The sequence below is a fragment of the Hoplias malabaricus genome, chromosome 2, assembly GCF_029633855.1.
Source record: "Hoplias malabaricus isolate fHopMal1 chromosome 2, fHopMal1.hap1, whole genome shotgun sequence".
NCBI classification, from domain to species: Eukaryota; Metazoa; Chordata; class Actinopteri; order Characiformes; family Erythrinidae; genus Hoplias; species Hoplias malabaricus.
Window position 1 is genome coordinate 46,730,891 of NC_089801.1, and position 20,253 is coordinate 46,751,143.

Genomic DNA, 20,253 nt, shown 5'->3' on the forward strand with positions numbered 1-20,253 from the left:
GCACAACTGGTAGTGTTGTGGAGTCCCAACCCAGGTGACTGTATGTGAGGAGTTTGGTGTTTTCTCCCAGGTGCTTCAGTTTCCTCAAAAGTACCCATAGGTGTGTGTGTGTCACCCTGCGAAGGACTGGCACCCCTCCTGGGTGTGTTCCAGCCTTGCGCCCAGTGATTCCAGGTAGGCTCTGAACCCACTGCGACCCCAAACTGGATAAGCGATTACAGACCCTGCCATTAAACATGGCTTCTTCTTTAGAATGGTCAGCTTTAACGTGATTTTTATTTTTCCATCATCGTTTCATGTTGACTGTTGCTACCTTAGTTTTAACTCATTCATTGACTGTAAACGCTTTTTGATACATAAGGGCAGAGCATTATCATTTTTACAGTTATACAATGTGCATTGTACAACTAAAATGTATGGAAAATTCTATGTCTTTTAGATTTAAAAAAAATAATGAATTTATTGACTAACCATTTACCAGTTCGGTGTTGCAGTGGGTTCAGAGTCTACTATTTATTTTAACATTACCGTATTTTCCGCACTATAAGGCGCACCTAAAAAACTCAAATTATCTCAAAAGCCGACAGTGCGCCTTATAATCCGGTGCGCCTTATATATGGACCAATATTGAGCCAGGTCTCGCAACTACGGTAAGCAGCCGCCTACTTCATTTTCTTCCGCGCGCGGTGCATGCTGGATATATACAGGTATATATTTCATTTCCATTTGTTTTTTATGTAAAGACCCCAAAATGGCTCCTATTAAGAGACACGCATATGACGCAGAGTTTAAACTCAAGGCGATCGGTCACGCAGAAGAACACGGGAATAGAGGAATAACTTAGTAAAGTGAGCTTTACGTGTTTATTTTGTGTGCTGTGTGATTTTAACGTTTGAGCAACGTTGAGTTATTGATATATTGTTATCGCTTTGCACTATTTCGAGTGTTACTATATTGTGATTATTATTATTACTGAATCGAGGAAAAGTCCCCCCCCCCCCCCCCCACTATGTGGGGTATATTAACATTGCACTACATGCTTTACCTTAAACTACGTTGGGTTGTAATCTACTAATAAAGTTGAACTGACCTATCTGACTGTTTTGTTGACATTCCCTTTAGCGCAGCTCCATCTAATTGATGCATAACTTAACCCCCAGCCTCTACTGTAGCGTCTATTGTATGCGCCTTATAATCCGGTGCGCCTTATATATGGACAAAGTTTTAAAATAGGTCATTCAATGAAGGTGCGCCTTATAATCCGGTGCGCCTTATAGTGCGGAAAATACGGTAGTTTAAATTGAATAAAGTTACCGGTCTCAAAGTGTGTGATAATAACAACACAAATCGGAACCCAGATTTGCTCCTTCTGGTGCAGACAACCTAATACTGAGAGTCACTGAAGATATATGAAAACTTTTTATATTTATAATGAATCAGAACACTCATATGTGATTCAGGAGCCAGTCAATGAAAACTAGGGTTTTTAAAAAATAAAAATAAAAATAAAAAAAACCCCACACACATTTAGGGGGAGCTTTGTTTTAGACCGTTTGAAATAAGCCTCTTATTCAAAATAAAATATTTCTCCAGATCACACGGCAAAACCAGAATATCCATGGCCCTGTTTATACTTGTCATTGTAATGCGTCTTGTAATCGTTTCTGCATGTGTGTATATTCACAAGGCAATTAGGTGTGTGCATTTAAAAATGCCTGATGATTGTATCTTTGTGTATAAATACAGTGCAGGATCCGATTACAGGATCAGCCTAATTGGCTGATGATCTGATTACCATGATCAGATCACAAACAGGGGATGTTAACGTCAAGTGTAAACAGGACCTATGTATTCCTCAAACATTCATACAGAGCTTGTGGATACCCTGTGTATCTTCTGTGTTTAAACAGAAAGCCTGATACAGGTCCAATTTTCTTTTGTCACATGATAATGGAGAGATCCTGGTTTTAAGTGCTTATTCAAAGAAGATACAGACCAATCAAAAACTATCAGACTTTTAAGACTGAAAGCTGAAAAGTTGATGACATCATAAAAATAAGGTACAATATATGATCTCATGATCACATTCAAACCTATGATAAATACTAGTCTGTACACACCTGCCATTAAGTAAAGTGACTCCCATGTTTAGTTCAGCTGTTATAATGAGATTTGTCTCACATTTATTTGAGTCGTTCTCACATACGAACTCTGAAAAATGTCAGGACATTTTCTGGCATAGTACTTTCACACATGTAGCGCACATCCAGAGGTATTCCGCATCAGACAGGTTCAGGCACGGAGAGGAGTCTGTGTAGCAGGAGCGGCGAGGTTCTACATTATTCTCCGGAACACTACTGGCTCTATTCGCGCATGCGCTCTCTCTGATATTACCCAGGCTTTGCACTAAGGGGCCAGCAGAATAAAGTCCAAGTAATGTCCAGTACAAATGTTACAGACATTTGTGTTCGCACATACAGCTTGTTCACACATGGTAAAGTCTGGAACATTTCTGGGTTACTGGGTATTTGTGAAACGGGCTTTAGTGATATCTAAGTTTTGGTGCAGAAAATAGAAATACTAGAAAAATACTGTGATACCTTGTCATTAGAAATGGGTCAATACCACATTTAATTATTACCAGTACTTTAAGAATGACCATGTTTTTAATAAGAGCAGTATTCTGAGCAGTTAATGTCAATGTGTCACAGTGGGGGCAGTATGTGCGCTCACAGAGCGCTGCTACATATACATTTCAGACAGCTCAGCAAATTGGAATTACTTTGGAATTATTGTTAATACACAACTGAAACTTGGCGCATGCCCATGCACACAATAAGGATGTTTCAGCAGTTGCAGCAGGATTTGTTGATCTGATGAGACCAGGGTTTAAATTTTTGGCCAGTTTGGTGCAAAACCAACAATGCGCATCACCAAAAGATCACATAACCACAGTGTAGCATGTTGGTTGTCACACATTATGGGCTATTTTTGTTCTGCTGGGACTGGGGCTTTAGCCAATTACAATTATCTATTTTCTCACATAACCTTCAGGCCTTTGCTTAAAAGCTGAAGATAAAGAGGAACGTCACTTTTTAGCATGACAACGACTCAAAAGCTTTTCCCCACATTAACAAAAGAATTGCATCCCAGAAGAAGATCCAAGCTCAGCCAGAATGACCAGACCTGAACCCAAATGAAAATCTGTAGGGTGCTTTAACAAAGTATTCGTTTGAGGGCGTGCATATTTATGCAACCATGTAATTGTAAGTTTATTTTTCTCCTGAAAAGTTTCAGATTGTTTTTCATTCCAACTGTACAGTTATGTAATTTTACAATTCTGGAGCAATTCATCTTGTTCTTAATTTTTAATCACTAAACCTGCCATTTTAACTGGCATGTGTGTGAGTTTTTATGTCCACTGTACATAAATTTACCTGTACAAAGAATCGTCTATCTCCATGGAGTCTGCCATGTTGGAGCGGGAAGGTGGGATGATTTGCTGTTCTTACTTGAGACTCTGCACAAACAGAGAATGAAGGATGAAGGACAACAGAAATATCAACAGTATTTTGCAATCATTAGCAGCCTTTAGGCCTATTAAAGGAGCAATTGGTAATATATTTACCGTAGTCAATCATAAAATGTCCAGGGTGTGTCATAACAGATTAAGGAAACAGGCTAAACTGAAGCACTTGTGTCTCTGGAATGGGCATTTTCAAAGAGAATATACTGGCCTGAGATCCTGCCCTCTGTCCAATAATATTACATTCCAAACCAACTGTGTTGCAAGGTCCCCAAACATAACATCTTGCAGAACTGAAGGAGTGAACAGAGAAACAGTTTTACTGAACCCAAAAAGCCTCAGAGCACCTCTAAAGATCTCCATCATGACCAGAGATGGAGTAAAAAAAAAACAGACACTAAAGGTGTTAAGGTTTTAAGAGTATGCACCTTCCAGAATAGCAGTGTGATGTCCGAAAATGTTATCATTTTTATTATATAAAAACGCTGTTTTCATGAAAGAATGTGGGCTCCCCCCCAATGTGAATTGTTGTGTTGGTCTGAATATTTAGTAGTGGAATCTGCTATCCTGCTTAGAGAAAGCTTTATCGGGGAAGCCGTGACCTTATAGTTAGAGAAGCGAGCTTGATGCCAGAGGATCACTGGTTCAATTCCTGGGACCGCCAAAATTCATCCAGTGCCCTTCAGCACCTACCCCCCAAACTACTCCCTGTGTGCCAAGTTGGTTGCCAGACCCTGCTCCGGTTGCGTGTGTTCAATGCCCTTAGTGTGAGTGAAGAATTGCTCACTAGTGTATGTTTGTGTGTTCACTGCCACAGATAGGGAAATCTTCCCTGCATTTGACCTAAGGGGATCAATAACGGTGTTTATTCTTCTTTGTCTTGTTGGGGCAAATAGTTTCCAGAGGCAGGGGCTATTTGTCATCCTAGAGTGATGGGACAAAGGTACTCCAAACATAAATTTCTGTATATATGCTATAAAAAGATAGTATACTAAATTGTAAATGTAAACGGAATTATTTTATTTGAATTTGAGCCCAAAACTGCATGTATGTGAGGAACATTTAAATACAAATAAGACATGAAACAGTTATCAGTTTCCTGGTAAATTCCTGATGATTGGTGATACCGTTTTAAGATTAATTTCCTAGTTAAAAACCTCAAATTACCTTAAATTACAGATTCAACCTAAATTAAGAACTAGAGGTCTGTGTGAAACTGAAATTGTAAAATCTTTACATATTTTATTTTGATTATCATCGTTTTTAGACCAAGATTTTATTAATTTGCAAGATTTTACTACATATTTACACTGTCGTGCCCTGGTCACTGGATTGGTTAACTGCCCGCAAGACACTGATGGGACCCACAAGCCTTGTGGGAATGCAGACCTCCATTAGGAGGTCCCCAAAACAAGGCTCCACAGGCCCAGCAGGTAACGTGGGTTTGTTTTGTGTCAGTGGAAACACTGCGCAGAGACAGAGCCACAGTGTGATGCTCAATCTCACCTCACCATCCTGATTTCACTTCACAAAAACACCTGAAACCAGGGGACATAGAATCAGGATCAGGATATATACAGGTGCTGGTTATAAAGTTAGAATATCATGGAAAAGTTGATATATTTTAGTAATTCCATTCAAAATGTGAAACTTGTATTATTTCATAACAATTTCCAATAACTGCAAAAATACTTATCATTGGGATTATATATAAAATGATTAAATCAATGAAAATCAGTTACTTTAAGCTTTAATTTGGTACATTAACTGTCGACTTTGAACCTGTAGTACTTGAGATATACTGACAGATATAACAATGAGTGATTTTTTATAGGCGTCGCTGACCAATGAGCAAAATAACAGGCTGAATAACACTGGCTTTCTAGTGTTACAACTATCAAATCATTTGTTTATGATAGCAGATTGAGTGTATGTTACAAAGAGCAGCCAGTAACAAATAGTGAGAGCTGAAGAAGAGAAAATAATTCACAACGTTTTCTCTGATGAGAAGGCATGCAGCTACTGGTTGGAGGCACGTACTTGTGCTCAATGATATCTGCCTGTAAGATGACAAAATGGACGCAAGGGGCGCTCTAACAGCCAGAATGACAGAGCTGCCCACAGCACTGCCTGTGTGCATTGTGTAAATATCAGCCTCTTGTGCTAATATATCAGGCCGATGCTGATTATACAAAAAATGCCAAAAATCGGCCCGATTAATCGGCCCAATTATTGGTCAATCACTAGTCTTTAGTAATATTCTAATTCTAATTTCCTGATACAGAATTTGGGGTTTTCATGTCAGTTAAAATCATCAAATTAAAAGAAATAAACACTTGAAATATATCTGTCTGTATGTAATGAATGAGTATAATATACAAGTTTCACTTTTTGAATGGAATTACTGAAATAAATCAACTTTATGATACTCTAATTTTATGATCAGCACTTTACACACACACACACATCACCTTCTCACGGGACGCATTTGTTCATGCTTTTCTGACAAGTTCACCACAGCTTTTCATATATATATATATATATTTTAACTTTAAACAAATTCTCTGGATTATAAAATGCTTCAGTGCCTCTTTTTTCCAATAATGAAAACAAACCCAACAAAGAGGAAAACGCTCCAAGATTACAAACTACTTAACTGATTCAGACCAGAAAAAACTAACTACATGTATGAAAACACCCTAAAAGAGTGGACAGTCATTGGACAAAGTGTTAAAAATTCAAGCAGTTCTGTGACCTACTGGTACCAATACACCAAATCACTGTCACTGTAGCACTGAGAATGATCCACCACTCAAATCGTATGGTTAACTGCAGCCTTTCACACATGATCGTATCACTAAACTAAAACTAAAAAAACATAAATAAATAAAACACACAAGTGAATGAAATGAATATGCTTTGAATGGACTAACTTGCAGAGAAGTCTTGACAACAGAATACCTGCAAAATTGTGGTGAATACAAAGTTCTTTTCACCATCAAAATTCTTTTCACCATCAGTGAGTAAGTGTGTCACAACAACCATAGTTTATAGTTGATATAATGTCCCAGAAATAACTACAATAAATGATATTGTCACCAATATGTTCCACTGATAAAATTATAACATTATTATAATCCGATTACACCCCTTTAAATAGAGATGAAAATTTTAGCAAAAACAAGTATTAAAAAAATATCTATTCGTTCAATGTTTAAGTGGCTAAACGTTCATTCTTATGTAAACAAACATGACACTAAAGACAATGGGCAATACTGAGGTCAGTAAAAATTAATAAGAAATATCCATACATTGTTTAATAAGTCAATAATGTTATTACAGTGTCAGGCCTACCAGTAAGTCAATCACTGACAGTGAAATACACGTAATCATTCATCTTAAGATTGATGTTGTTCAACAGAACATACGATATTTTTACTTAAATTCTGCATTAAATGCAAACTGACTGGAAAGCAATTAATACAGAGTGTCTTGCTTTCCATTCATGTCCTTTGGTAATGGATGCACTACAAGAGACCTTAATCACCCGTAGTATTCTGTTGAATCTTGAAAATGTGGCTAAAAACAAAGCTTGGCAGTTCAGTATGTACATGCACGATACTGACCAAGAGTGGGAATATAGTGCTGCACATTGGTGCAGTGGAGGGATCTGTCAGGTACTATAGCCTACAAGCTCATTACCGGTTAGGGAGCTATAACAAAAATTACATTTGATTTTACACAGATGTCACCACACAGTTCTACATGCAAAAAAAATCCCTTAAATAATTTGTAATAGGGAAAGTTGAGCACAGTGCAGTGAGTTCAGTTTTAGTAGCTAAGCAAACTAGCTGATTAGCCTGAGCTAAAAACAACACAAATTCCTGACAGCTTGCCTTCACATGATATCCTTTTCAAACCAGTCAACCATATCATTATGACCACCTCCTTGCTTCTAGACCCATTATGCAATCTCTCAGCTCCATTGACCATACAGGAGGATTTTGTAGTTCTACAATTAGGAACTGAAGTCCAGCTGTTGTTCTACATAATTTCTTTGCCCATTTTCACCCTGTTCTTCCTAGCTTCCACAGGGCTGCTATGATTTGGGTGCTTGATCATTCTCAGCACTGCAGTGACACTGATGTGTTGGTGTGTTAACACGTGTTGTGCTCTTAGGAGAGGATCAGACACAGCAGGGCTGCTGGATTTTTTTTAATACTGTGTCCACACCTACCTTGTTGGTCCACCTATTCTCAGTAAAGCAGTGACACTGAGGGGTTAATACTCCAACAGCCCTGCTGTGTCAGATCCACTTGTACCAGGATAACACACACTAACACAACCCAGCACAATCACTGTATCTCTGAGAATGAACGATGACTTACCTGTTCTGTGGGTGTCCTCTGGAGGTCCTGACCAACAAGATAGGTGTTAATAGAACAAACAGTGAGTTGGCACAGCGTTTAAAACCTCCATCAGCACTGCTGATTCTGATCCACTCATACCAGCACAACACACAATAACACAGGACCACCACGTCAGTGTCACTGCAGTGCTGAGGATGAACCAGGAGCCAAGTAATATCTGCTTTGTTTTGGTCCTCGCCGTTGAAGAGGAGAGTGAAAGCTGGAATACAGTCTGTAATAGTAAAACTACCAAGTGTTCCTGTATGCCAGTGGAGATAGATAGATTGCCAGATAGATTTAAAAAATATGTAGGCTATGTTTCAGGCCAAACTTTTTCTTAAAATTGTTGCAAAAAAATAGTCAGTGTATTCATAAACACTTCATGTAACTAAATGTTGTGAGAACATAGTGGCTTCAGATGTCTGGTTTCATTCACCCCCACTGTAAAAATATGGATTCAGCTATTCCCAAGAATGGAGCCTACAGCATATCACTCTTAATAATTTTGGAGCTGATTGTTAATACATAAACATGATCAATAGATAAATTAATATATATTTGAGCACAAAATAAAACTGTCACTGGTCTTAAGTGCTTTCAAACTGTAAATAGTCTGAGTCGCCTCTTAAAGTGCCTGATTAAAAAAGGTCAAATGCTGGGCTCCTTCACCAGCCAGGAATGACTGAGCTATCATTACAAGCTAATGGCTGATTTGAAGTATGGACAAACGATTATGCGTGAACAGATGAACACACACACAATGACTATAACAATGCTACACCATATTATGTTGGACTAAGATCCTCCAAAATTTTGTGTTCTTGTGTTTGTGTTTCTGATATATTTGTGTTCTGTCCAGAATAACTTGTTATATACTTGCTAAAAGCTATGTGTTTTCCATCACAGAGATGACAAATAAACAAATAAACACAAATTTAATGTGTTGAATTTTACAAAATATTTCAGGACAAATATGAATTTGCCAATGTACACCAACCAAACATTCTTGTTTGTTTGTGTTTGTCCCATATCTGTGCTCAGGCCTTAAGACTAGTGCTGTGTCTGAAACATCATAAATACTGTTCCACCATTTGCAGTATTTTTGAAGGCTTAGCTGTCTCATTTGCCATTTCCAGTAATCTTGTATAGTAGCAGCAGATGTAACAGCGATGTGGTAGAACCAGCTACTTTACGGTACAAATATAAGTCGGATTAATTGTAGCATACCTGACCCAAAATAGCCAGAGTAAACACAGATTTTTCACTCCTCCTACTCCAGAAGTTGTTATTATTTTGGCTAGTAAGCGTTAGTATGCAAGTATTCCTGGCAATTTGAGGAGGTATTTTCACCTTAATTGCATATTACAAGCTACAGGTAGGGGTTGGCAATAAAGCCTAAAATAATATCACAATATTTCAGGGTATTTTGGCGATGTCACACCTTGGCCCTGTCCTGTTTGTTGTTCCCACCATGTGCTTAATTACAATATACAAGAGTATACAGACAAACCAAACCTAATACAATATGTCCCTCACAGTGGGATATGCAAAGTGTCCAAATAACACAAATAAATATTTAGAATGATAATTAAATTTACTTCTGTGTCGCCAGGTTTATATACTAATCCCCCATTACACCACAAATTATACAGCAGTGCAGGAATCGGCCGCGTCATTTACAGTGAAATGGAAAAATCGAGAGGAAAAATACAAACTTCAGTGCTATAAAAATAAGGCAATCGAAGTTACTGAAACATAACACTTAACTATCATAAATTTGTGATAATTAACTAAAAAGTTACGATACTACACGAACAACTGAACTACACAGATGTAATCACAGAGCTCTCACTAGCTTAGCGGCTAATTCCAATAGAGTGGCTCTGTGTCAAATCGCTTCATCTTCCCTTCACAGTGCACTGCGGAGTACAGAAAATGACCTAAGAACTTCGCCCCAAATGCTGCACTATATATTACACAGCACGCGTTTTGGGAAACACCGCATCCCGCTAACTCACAGTAGCCAGCCTGAGGAAAAATATGTTTAATTCGTTGTTCATTTCCGCGCCGACACGGTGTCTGTGGTACCGGTGGCGTCAATACAAACACCACAAAAGTTTACCCCATTAAATCCAAGAATAAAAATTAGCAAAAAGAAAGAGTTAAGGGTTACACACCTGTCAGCGTGAGTAAGGGGCCGACACTCTTCTTCACCTGCAGGATATGAGATTGGGACATGACCGTCCGAAAACCCACAGCGCCCACTACGGTTTTGGAGCTTTGAGTTCGAATTCATGTTCAGTTTCATTCACATGTTTTGCTTTGTTTCGTTTTAGTTCCGTTTTAATACATTTTTAATTTTAAATTTTAAATACATTATAATTTACGTAATTTCGTAATTATATTCTATTAATATTTTGATTATGTATTTTATGAGATTTTATTTCATACAATTTTAACATAATTAATTTGATATTATATTTTATTTCATCATATTATATGTTATTTTTCTTTCATTTTATTTTATTTTTCAAAACTCAAGCAATGTGTTGTTCTACAGTTACAGAAGGAATTCCATCTGTTGCTCTGCATACGTTGTTAGCTTCCTATGGAAGCAAATCTGTCTCATCAGACTTTGAAAGATTACCGTCTTTGAATTTGTAGCACTGAATTTTTTTGCACTGAAATTATGCATCTGATCTGCATCATTTTGTTGCTTTTGAATTTAAGTCTTCAGATTTCCACCTCTGAATATTTTGCTTCGCAATTATGCATCTGAATATAATTGCTCTTGAATTGAATTTTCCAGAACACGTTTTCACTGTTATTATTCAAGTTTAATAAATAAATATATGGCTTGTGACAGTTACCTACATCACTACTCATCCACCGCTGCATTTTTATAAATTATACCCCGGAGAGAAAAAAATAATTCTTTTTTTCCCAAACGTTTATTTTGAAAGTGTGGTTAACGTGTTTTGGTTTCTTTCAGCCTGTTCAGATCATCAGCTTCACTGGACTCCGATTCACCGTCAGAGTCTGGTTTATAAAGTTAGTTTTTACCAGCTCTGGGCTTGAGGTCAGTAACGAGAGCACAACAGATAACAACGGCGGCCAATTACAGTTATAAAAGCGGCTTCTATTTAACATTTAGTGTAACAGAGGAGGATCTGAGAGTTAGTGAACCTTAATATTAATTGTATTTTTATAATATTAATTATAATTTTAAAAAATGAAAAAGGAACCATCACAAGAAACAACTTTACTGAAGGTTTTTTTTTGTAGCGTTAGTGTAAGTGACAAAAGGTTTTAGACACAAGAACAAGTTCACATCATTGACTCAGCAAATATGTCCTCCCTAATACCAAACTCACTTCTACGCCCCTGCCACTGTAATACTGTGGGTATTTGCATGCATCTTTGTTTCTACATTTACATATTGTACATTGTTAATAGACTGCATATTTCATACACAAATCTTATCTCCTGTGTGCTTAAGATGTACTTTATGAAAGCATTATAACATTTACAGATTTTGATAGCAGTTGATTGTATTTCCTGAATATTTACTGTTGTAGTCTGCGGACCCCCTAAAATAGCTTAGGCCACCCCAAGGATAAAAGTTTAGCTCTGTCACTGGATATGAGCCCATGCATATTATTTGTTTTTGAATCCTCCTGCCCAAATCAAGGTAGGTTGATTGGCGACTCAAAAGTGTCCATAGGTGTGAGTGTGTGTTGCCCTGCGAAGAACTGGCGCCCTCTCCAAGGTGTGTTCCTGCCTTGCACCCAGTGATTCCGAGTAGGCTCTGGACCCTCCGTGACCCTGAATTACAGAATGAATGAATGTACATAAACTGACCAGAATTGACAGTGTGTTTTCTGCACTACTAGACAAGGACTGTAGTTCTCATCTCCTGGGCAGTTTTTCATGTTCCATGCAGTGTATGCTGTTAATCATTTTCGGATGTCCCAGTATTTTAAGAATTCATTTAGAACACAGAATGAATGTCAGGGGGCCATTTTCCTGTGTAATTTTCTGGTTGTCTGCAGTAACTGCCAAAATCCTTTTAAGTGCCTGCATTTTAGCAGCCCAAAAAAAATTTTTCCATATTTACTTTTACATATAGAGTGCAAATATTTCAGAAACTGAAGTCAGTCATTCAAATATTTGCCTATTAAAAGGTTGTGTTGAAGCAAATCACTAAATATAAAGGATAAGAAGGAGGGGGATTTTTTGGAAACTGGCAAGACCCTCGGGGATGTATTGAGCAGTATCTGGCAACCCGGCACGAAGCTAACTAGCCTTCGCTAACGCGCTGTGTATTTACCATGATAATTTCCCTCCCTTGTTTTTTTTTAGGTATTTAGCCAAGCGATGACACAGCAGCTAATATGTGAGAAAGAATTTGACATCCTATCATTTATGTGCCTTTGTTCGTGTATATTTACTGCTAATTATTTTTCTTCGTGAGATTACTCCGTTAGCAGAGAGGCCTGTGCTGTTATTGCATGAACGGAAAAGTAAGACTTACTATATTTAATAACACGTCGAAATTAATGCCATTTATCTTCTGTATTCCACTCTAGTCACTTGTATATCTGTCACCTATATGTCTGTTGATAAAAAAAATAATGCTGTAGTATTAACTAACCTACATTAGGTTAGTAACGTGAAGCTGTTATGCTATTGTGGTTACTCAAGTTGTTGTATAGGATGCTAAGACGTGTTGCTAGGAAACCCAACCTGGCAACCCCGCTAGTACTAGTGTATTGAAACGCGGTAGCATTTTACATTACTAAATAAGTGCGTAAATTGTATTACAATCCCTTTATAAAGAGCTATTTTAAGATGTACATATTGCTGACTCAGGCGTTCAACTTAATCTACACGGAAAGGCTGTGTAGAAACAATGAAACGGGATGTCCAATATTCACTCAATATTCTTCTTATTCAGTCAACACAAATATTCAGTATGGATGCAGGTTTTTAAAGAGCTATTTTGCAAATGGCTTCTGTTTCTAGAATTAACAATGTTATATGAGGAGTGTAGTGTTCTCCCCGTGTCCGCGTGGGTTTCCTCCGGGTGATCCGGTTTCCTCCCACAGTCCAATAACACACGTTGGTAGGTGGATTGGCGACTCAAAAGTGTCCATAGGTGACTGTGTATCTGTGTGTTTGTGTTGCCCTGTGAAGGACTGGCGCCCCCTCCAGGGTGTATTCCCGCCTTGCGCCTAATGATTCCAGATGGGCTCTGGACCCACCGCGACCCTGAACTGGATAAGCGGTTACAGATAATGAATGAATGAATGAATGTACCTGCTTGAGGTAGTCAAAGGCTCCAGCCACAACTAGCCCTTTCAGCTTAATATTGCTGACCCCCGTAATATAGCTAGTAGGTGAATATCTCTTCAGAAGTTTGGCAAATGAGCTGAGATTGCACCGTTTTATGTGTTTTAAAACTGAAAACACAATTCTTATGTATACATATCCAAATTCTATTTACCTTGAGAATATATGTTATATATAATATATATAATATATAATATAATATAATATATAATATAATATATATAATATATAATTATGTTTTACCATCTTAAATGATAACAGCTGATCCTACTGGTAATTCACAATTTTAGCACCTTAAAATCTACTGATATTTCCAAGGGTGGGCATTAATCCTGTCTATTTTGTTTTTATGTTCTTCAGATAATGGACTTCCCAGGCCATTTTGAACAGATCTTCCAGCAGCTGAATTACCAGCGGGTCCACGGTCAACTGTGTGACTGTGTGATTGTGGTGGGTAGCCGCCATTTTAAGGCTCATCGTGCCGTATTGGCTGCCTCCAGCACACATTTTCGTGCTTTGCTCACTGTCACTGAGAATGATTCGAGCATGAGTATGATTCAGCTGGACTCTGAGGTGGTGACAGCTGAGGCATTTGCAGCCCTTGTGGAAATGATGTACACTTCCACGTTGATGCTAGGAGAGAGTAACGTCATGGACGTGCTGCTAGCTGCATCTCATTTGCATCTAAATACAGTAGTGAAGGCTTGTAAGCACTACCTGACCACAAGGACACTACCTATGTTGCCCCCCACTGACAGAAGTAACCAGTACCAGGGAAGCCCGATAGCTGCTGCAGCTAACTCTCGCCTCCAGCGCTCTTTTCTTTTACAGCAGCTTGGGTTGAGCCTGGTGAGCTCCACGCTCAGTGGGGCAGAAGAAGAGGGAGGTGGAGCTAGCCGAGGTGCAGAGTCAGTTTCAGAAAGTGGGTCAGCGGAGCATCGAGACAGTTATCCATCTCGTCGCATCCATAAACGCAAACAAGGCCTTTCTCTGATACGCTCGGAGACTGAACAGTTGAGGCAGAGGCCCTGTCTCTCTTCGCAATTTGAGGGGAACTTGATGGAAGGGGAGGGAGGAACTGGAAGGAATGAGCTTGTCTCTCCAGTTTCTCACAGTAAAGTTGCAGATGAGGATTCCAAACTGGACATGTTGGTCGTTGGTGTGTTTGGCGGTGATGATGGTGATTTCCTGGAAGATAAAAACCACCGCAAGCCCTTGGGTCAGGAGGAGATACACCTTCCCAGCCAGTCAGATGGGAGTAAAACCAGTAAAGTGGAGCAGCCACTGTTATTCCTGCACAAAGAAGAGTATCCGGATACAGGGATCAAAATAAAAGATGGAAGAGAGGACGAGGAGGAACAGCAACAGCAGGTCATGGTGAAGAGTGAACCACTCAATTCCCCTGAACCTGCCAGTGAGACTAGTGACTTCACCTTGCAAACAGAGAGCAGTGACCAGGTAATTATCACTAATAATTAATTAATCAGATAAGATTCTGTGAAATTTTGTTAATTATCTTGAATCTTTGTATAGTTCCAGCAATATGGGTGTGAAATGTATACTAATTTCCTACAACAGCAAATCCTCAAAATTCAAATAATCCTTTTCATCCTAAAAATACACAGTATTTCATCAACATTTTGGATGTGACATCAAACAGACTAAATTTTATGGCAAGGTACAGGTTTTCAGCAAATAGAATTTTAAAGAGATTTGTACAAAACATTACAAAGTTAACATGAAAGAGATGTTAGGTGGATTGGGTACTTAAGTTCTCACTGGTGTGCGTGTGTGTTGCCCCGAGATGGACTGGCGGCCAGTGATTCCGAGTGGGCTCCGGACCCACAGCAGTCCTGTGCTTGATAAGTGACAACAGACAATGAATGAGTGAACACAAATGGGTTTTGAATAGATAAATAAATATTTGTCATTTCTGCAAAAAATAGACATGACATTTTCAGATTATGGATGTGATATGTATACTTTACAAAGTATGATTCAGACTGATCTAATCCAATCCAGTAAGGTCTGATCCTGAAATCCCAACCCAAATTAAATTCTTCCAGAACAGACCTAATATATGTATTACATGTGTGTACTAATGTTACCTATCCCAGTTAATGTTTTTTTTTCATGACTGTGATTATTATAACTACAATGTTAACTGAAATATTACAGTGAAATGTATTAAAAATTCAGTGCTGCCAGAACGTTTGTCAACTTGGTGTATTTTGCTAAATTTGTCACTTCACACATCTCGCTGCTACATTGGGAAATGCAACCTGAAATCAGAATGTAAAGTGTTTGTAACATTTAGCAGCTCAGTTTTCAGATTGTCTCACAATGTCTCATTGACTTATCACAGGTTTCATGGTGTCCCCCAATCTGGTGGTGCAGTCCTATTACTTTTATTACAAGACACCATAAATGAAAAAACATTAGTCCATTCTGTGGGCCCAAGCTCATCTTAAAAGGTTCATTCTGTTTATGGTAGAAGTTAACTTCCATTCCACCTTAAGCAACTTAATGAAGTAAATGGCTTTTATTCAATGTAATCTTAAATGGCACAGTCAGATGTGTTATTTGTACATTATATTAACCTAATTATTTAACAGTTAACCTACACACACACACACACACACACCAATTCTTACCTGTAACGTGCTCTAGCTTTTAGTCCAATATTTTTGTTCCACCTTAGATTAAGCAGCAGTTACTTACATCCTGGTGCGGTGCTCAGAACCCTGGCTGTGGGACATAGAGCAATTGCTCACAGGGCATGGAGTGCTGGCTGAAGGTCCTGATCTGCAAGCAAAAGGAGGCTTGTTTGGGAAATATGTTCCAAGTCTTCCTTTTGATGTCTTTATTTTAGTTTAATTAGTTATGTTTAATATTTGTAAAATAACGTTCAAAATTGTGACATAAATCTAACTATAAAGAAATTTCCATCAACTTGTTCTGACTGAGCTCACCTTCGTGTGCTCACAATCATCAAATAAATCCATTTATATATTTTTTACCAGCAAAGTTGGCAATTCCACAAACTTCCCTAACTGGTGTAGTGCTGCTTCAAGGCTGATGAACAATGAATGGATCAAGGCCAATGACTGGACTGATGGCCAGTCTGCCTGTCAAGTAATAGGCAAAACATTCAATTAATATTATTATTTTCAGTTTATAAAAGTAATAAAAATATAAGTAAAAGAAAGGCAGGCAGTTTACTCAGGGATAGTATTATCCAGTCCAGGTTCACGGTGTGTGTGGAGCCTACCTGGATCCTGGACTGGATAAGCAGTTACAGAAAATGAATGAATGAATGAATTCTTGTGGTACTCTCACCAAAGCATATCACAAGGGTTTCTTTAAAGCCATTGTCCATATGTGAATATTGGACGATGATTGTTCTCTGAAGACACAGAGAGAATGCAGGAAAAAAAAAGTTTTACATTTTTCAAAAGTCATCAAAGTTATCATTGTTCCTCTATTGGATTTAAACAGAGTGGAAAAGAGTGGCTTATGTAGACAATTCTTTCCAGGGCATTCAGACTCTAATGACATATTTCACGTGATTCCTCAGTGATACAACTTATGTATCTAGACTGCATTATAATTACTAAAAATATATTATATTTTCCTGAAACACACTGCCTGGGAATTAAGACCCCCAGGGAACTGTGTTAATTTGAAAGCAGTTCAGAAACATTTAGTCAGAAATCTGAGGATGGGAAGTCTGCTTTCTTCTTATAATTGTCATATATGTTGCGAAACTAAAGACAGTGGTACGATCTGTTGTGAAGCCTGATTTTGGTCCATCGTTAATCTGTTGCTGTATTGTATCTGTGTTTTTAGGTAGTGGGTGAGAAGCTGGAGCTGAGTCCAGAAGGCAGTGAACACAGCTTCACTGAGCCCCAACCCTGTACTGATGTGCTCCGTACAGGAAGCAAGGGGCCTGCTGGAGCAGGAGAAAAAAGCTCAAGGGAGCAGCTCTCCTGCAGGGAGGCTTTGGAATATTCTGGATTCCGTATCTCCAGCTTCCTGAGCACTAAGGGCTTTGTATGTGGCCCGTCTTCAGATTCTGCCGAAAATGTTCCGAACACCACCAGTGGAGAAAGACAGTTGGATCGGGAGGCTTCTCGCTTCTATCTTGGTTCGGATTCAACCAGTTCGTCTTCTAGTTTGCTTCTCCCACCCTCTCAGAACCTTCTTTCTGGGGAGGCACAAGAATTCTCTGCCATGTCAGCAGATGGACTTGTCTTGCGGCCAGTGCAAGATGGAATGGCATCTTCATCTTCCACCTCGATGAGCTCTCATGGTGCAACAGCAGAAGAGCTCAATCATTCATTCCAAAGGAACAGTCTTGGCTTGCATTCCCTTCCACGTCTGTCCAGAGGAGGAGCCAGTGGGTTTCCTTCCTATCGACGTATTGCACCTAAAGCCCCAACAGGGGGCACTACAGTGCACACAGAAGCTACAAACCTGCAAGACGTTGCCTCATCATCATCAGCACTGATAAATGGAAATAGCTTTGAGGGTGTAGTGCCAGGAGGCCAGCATGGAAATGTAGCAAATTTGAATGCGCCACCTCATTTAACTAGGGCATCTGCAGATGTGCTTTCTAAATGTAAGAAGGCTCTTTCGGAACGTAATGTTCTTGTGGTGGAGGGGGCACGCAAGTATGCCTGCAAGATCTGCTGCAAAACCTTTCTGACACTAACAGACTGTAAGAAACACATTCGAGTTCACACAGGAGAGAAGCCGTATGCTTGCCTGAAGTGTGGCAAGCGCTTCAGCCAATCAAGTCACTTGTACAAACACTTGAAAACTACCTGTCTTCGGTGGCAGAATGGCAATGTGTCAAATGCCCTGCTTTAAGCCCTAGAACTGCATATTAGCTGAACTGCATATTATTCAAAACTATACATTTTCTGCAAAGAATCTTGTCATTTGCAAAGGTTTACACATCATTTTACACATCCTTTATAGGTTACACACTTAAAAGATTTTTTCATTTACATAGGCCATATGCAGAAGATAAACTGTAATTTTGCATTAACAATGTGCCGATGTGCATTTTCTGTAAAGGACGTAATGTCTTATTTTTACTTAGATAATCAATTAAACACATCGTTTCACCAAGGATGCCCAAACATTTTGTTAAGACAGCAGTTTGTGTGGTTATTACAGCGGGGACTTTATCCATGCTCCACCAGCAAAGGATAGCCATCGTTTTTGCTGCTAGATTGGACCAGCTTTGCAGAAAATATTTTAACTGAATATGGAATATTCAACCTAATGCTGAAATCTGTATGTAATGCGATGTTGTAGAGCACAACTCAAGATGAATTTAGAGTAGTTTATTTATTTTTAATTATATGTATTTGTGTTAAATGTTATTTGTTAAGGTATGAGTGTTAAAGATCATACTATTTGGATGCATGAGTTATAGTAGTCGTCACTTTTTTTTCTGTCAAATTCTGTGAACAGAAAATCTGTGGAACAAAAGTTTTACTTTTGACCCACAGTTCAGTTTAACTTCTGAAAAGCTTGTCCTATTTCGAAACATCTAAAAAATGCAGTTGTGCATAATTCTGTAGTCCCCATCATGCCCATATTTGGAACTCCAGGTCTGAGCTTCATTCTCGGTTATGAAAATGAATGGGGTTTTTAAAAAATTGCTTTGTGGAAAATAAAAATATTCAGAACACAATACATTGTGTCCTGTGTAAATTTGTCACTCACATATCACCTCTTAATTACAAGGACATTTAAAGAGCTGTAATACTAATATTGATACATCAAGCGAAAAATGCTTTGCATCATTATGATATCACTAAGGCTGATTATGGCTACAGCATTGCACTGGGGCTGAAAAAATATCACATCCTTTAGACAGAATAAAAAAAATATTTGTAGGTAATATAATGTCAACAAGGAAAAAGAGTACTCTACGACAAAAGACATTAAATGAATTTTCTAATGAGTTATGTTTGTGATACAGAACCTGACCTCACTAATGTTTATGTATGTGATTGTTACAGTATATAGCCAAATGTGTTTGGGCACCTGCTTGTCCAGCATTTGGTTTGTCTGCTGTCTTCACGGATGACCAGAAAATTAAGACGGGTGAAAACTGCTAAAATCATTTTGAGCAGTGTAGACTGAGTGCAGGTCAGGTCACAGAAATGGAAATACTGTGATTCCTTAAGTTTTAGATGGAGAACATTTAACATTTTAACTTTTCCCAAAAAAAAAAAAAAGATATATGGGACATTTTGTAAAAATCTGTAATTTGTAAATACTTCTAAACCATTATATTAAGCTGACAACAATGGAAATAAAGATTTTCCTAAGTTTACACTGGCATTGCACTTAGTAAATATAAACACATTTTGAATTTGTTGCCTGCAACATACAAACATTTTGGCAAAATTAGAGTGAAAAATTAATAGAATATACAAGTTACACAGTTTGTAACGTTACACAATAAGCAGGTGAAAATAAAGCATAAACATTAATCCAAGGGCTCAGTCTTTGCAAGCAGTAGAAGGGTCATAGCTCATCACTTATTGTAAAACTGTGATAGAATTGTCAAATAGATAAAAGTATTTAGGTCTTTCACCATCTACCACACATAACACTGTAGAAAGATTGAGGTAATTTGCAGAAATCTGTTCTTGTAGTGCAAGGCTTAACAACACTGTTGAATGAATGAAGCCTTTTAGACCTTATAAAGCATAGCACGGGAAACCAACATGCCTCTCTGATAAATATAGGCACATATGCAAGGGTGTACTTACGTCACTTAAGAAATGCAACCTGAACCCAAGGAAAAAGCCAAACAATAATTTGCTAGTATGGGCCATGCCCGAAAAGCCTGAAATGGGTAGGTAAATTCGTATTTCGGCAGGAGTTGAGGGTAGCTTTGGAAAGCATATGAAGCCAACATCCACCCTGTTGGATAGATGA

General features: G+C 38.3%; 2 protein-coding genes across 13 annotated transcripts in view; one reads left to right on the forward strand and one right to left on the reverse strand.

Annotated features, from left to right (window-relative positions):
- The window catches only part of uba6 (ubiquitin like modifier activating enzyme 6), a 54,249-nt gene extending 41,609 nt beyond the window's left edge, over positions 1 to 12,640 (reverse strand). For 2 of the 9 annotated variants that reach the window (XM_066659905.1, XM_066659913.1), the window contains exons 1-2: positions 10,113 to 10,191; positions 3,438 to 3,520 (exon numbers count right to left, since the gene is read on the reverse strand). In XM_066659905.1, coding sequence (XP_066516002.1) covers positions 3,438 to 3,475 — 38 coding nt within the window. In that variant the 5' untranslated portion in view covers positions 3,476 to 3,520; positions 10,113 to 10,191. Of the gene's footprint in view, positions 1 to 3,437; positions 3,521 to 3,628; positions 3,820 to 5,032; positions 5,065 to 9,533; positions 9,600 to 9,953; positions 10,020 to 10,112; positions 10,192 to 12,469 lie in introns of those variants that run through there. The other 7 variants (XM_066659909.1, XM_066659910.1, XM_066659907.1 and 4 more) reach the window with 7 other exon arrangements.
- On the forward strand, positions 11,209 to 18,986 carry LOC136686257 (zinc finger and BTB domain-containing protein 5). 4 transcript variants are annotated; one of them, XM_066659916.1, is made up of 4 exons: positions 12,260 to 12,331; positions 12,410 to 12,458; positions 13,648 to 14,745; positions 17,137 to 18,986. In XM_066659916.1, the coding sequence occupies exons 2-4, from the start codon at positions 12,447 to 12,449 to the stop codon at positions 18,157 to 18,159; spliced, it is 2,133 nt and encodes a 710-aa protein (XP_066516013.1). In that variant the 5' UTR covers positions 12,260 to 12,331; positions 12,410 to 12,446; the 3' UTR covers positions 18,160 to 18,986. The 4 variants fall into 4 exon arrangements, with proteins under 4 accessions (XP_066516011.1, XP_066516014.1, XP_066516012.1 ...); XM_066659914.1 differs by lacking the exons at positions 12,260 to 12,331; positions 12,410 to 12,458 and adding an exon at positions 11,209 to 11,335; XM_066659917.1 differs by lacking the exon at positions 12,410 to 12,458 and having other exon boundaries at positions 12,203 to 12,331.
- Positions 18,987 to 20,253: the final 1,267 nt, after the last annotated feature.

What these genes read in the sequence shown, in the direction of transcription:
- LOC136686257 (XM_066659914.1), top strand. Translation starts at nt 11,285, where the DNA reads ATGTCCTCCCTAATACCAAACTCACTTCTACGCCCCTGCCACTGTAAT. An exon ending in GCCCCTGCCACTGTAATACT is followed by an intron (nt 11,336 to 13,647) that starts GTGGGTATTTGC and finishes TATGTTCTTCAG; the next exon opens with ATAATGGACTTCCCAGGCCA. An exon ending in AAACAGAGAGCAGTGACCAG is followed by an intron (nt 14,746 to 17,136) that starts GTAATTATCACT and finishes CTGTGTTTTTAG; the next exon opens with GTAGTGGGTGAGAAGCTGGA.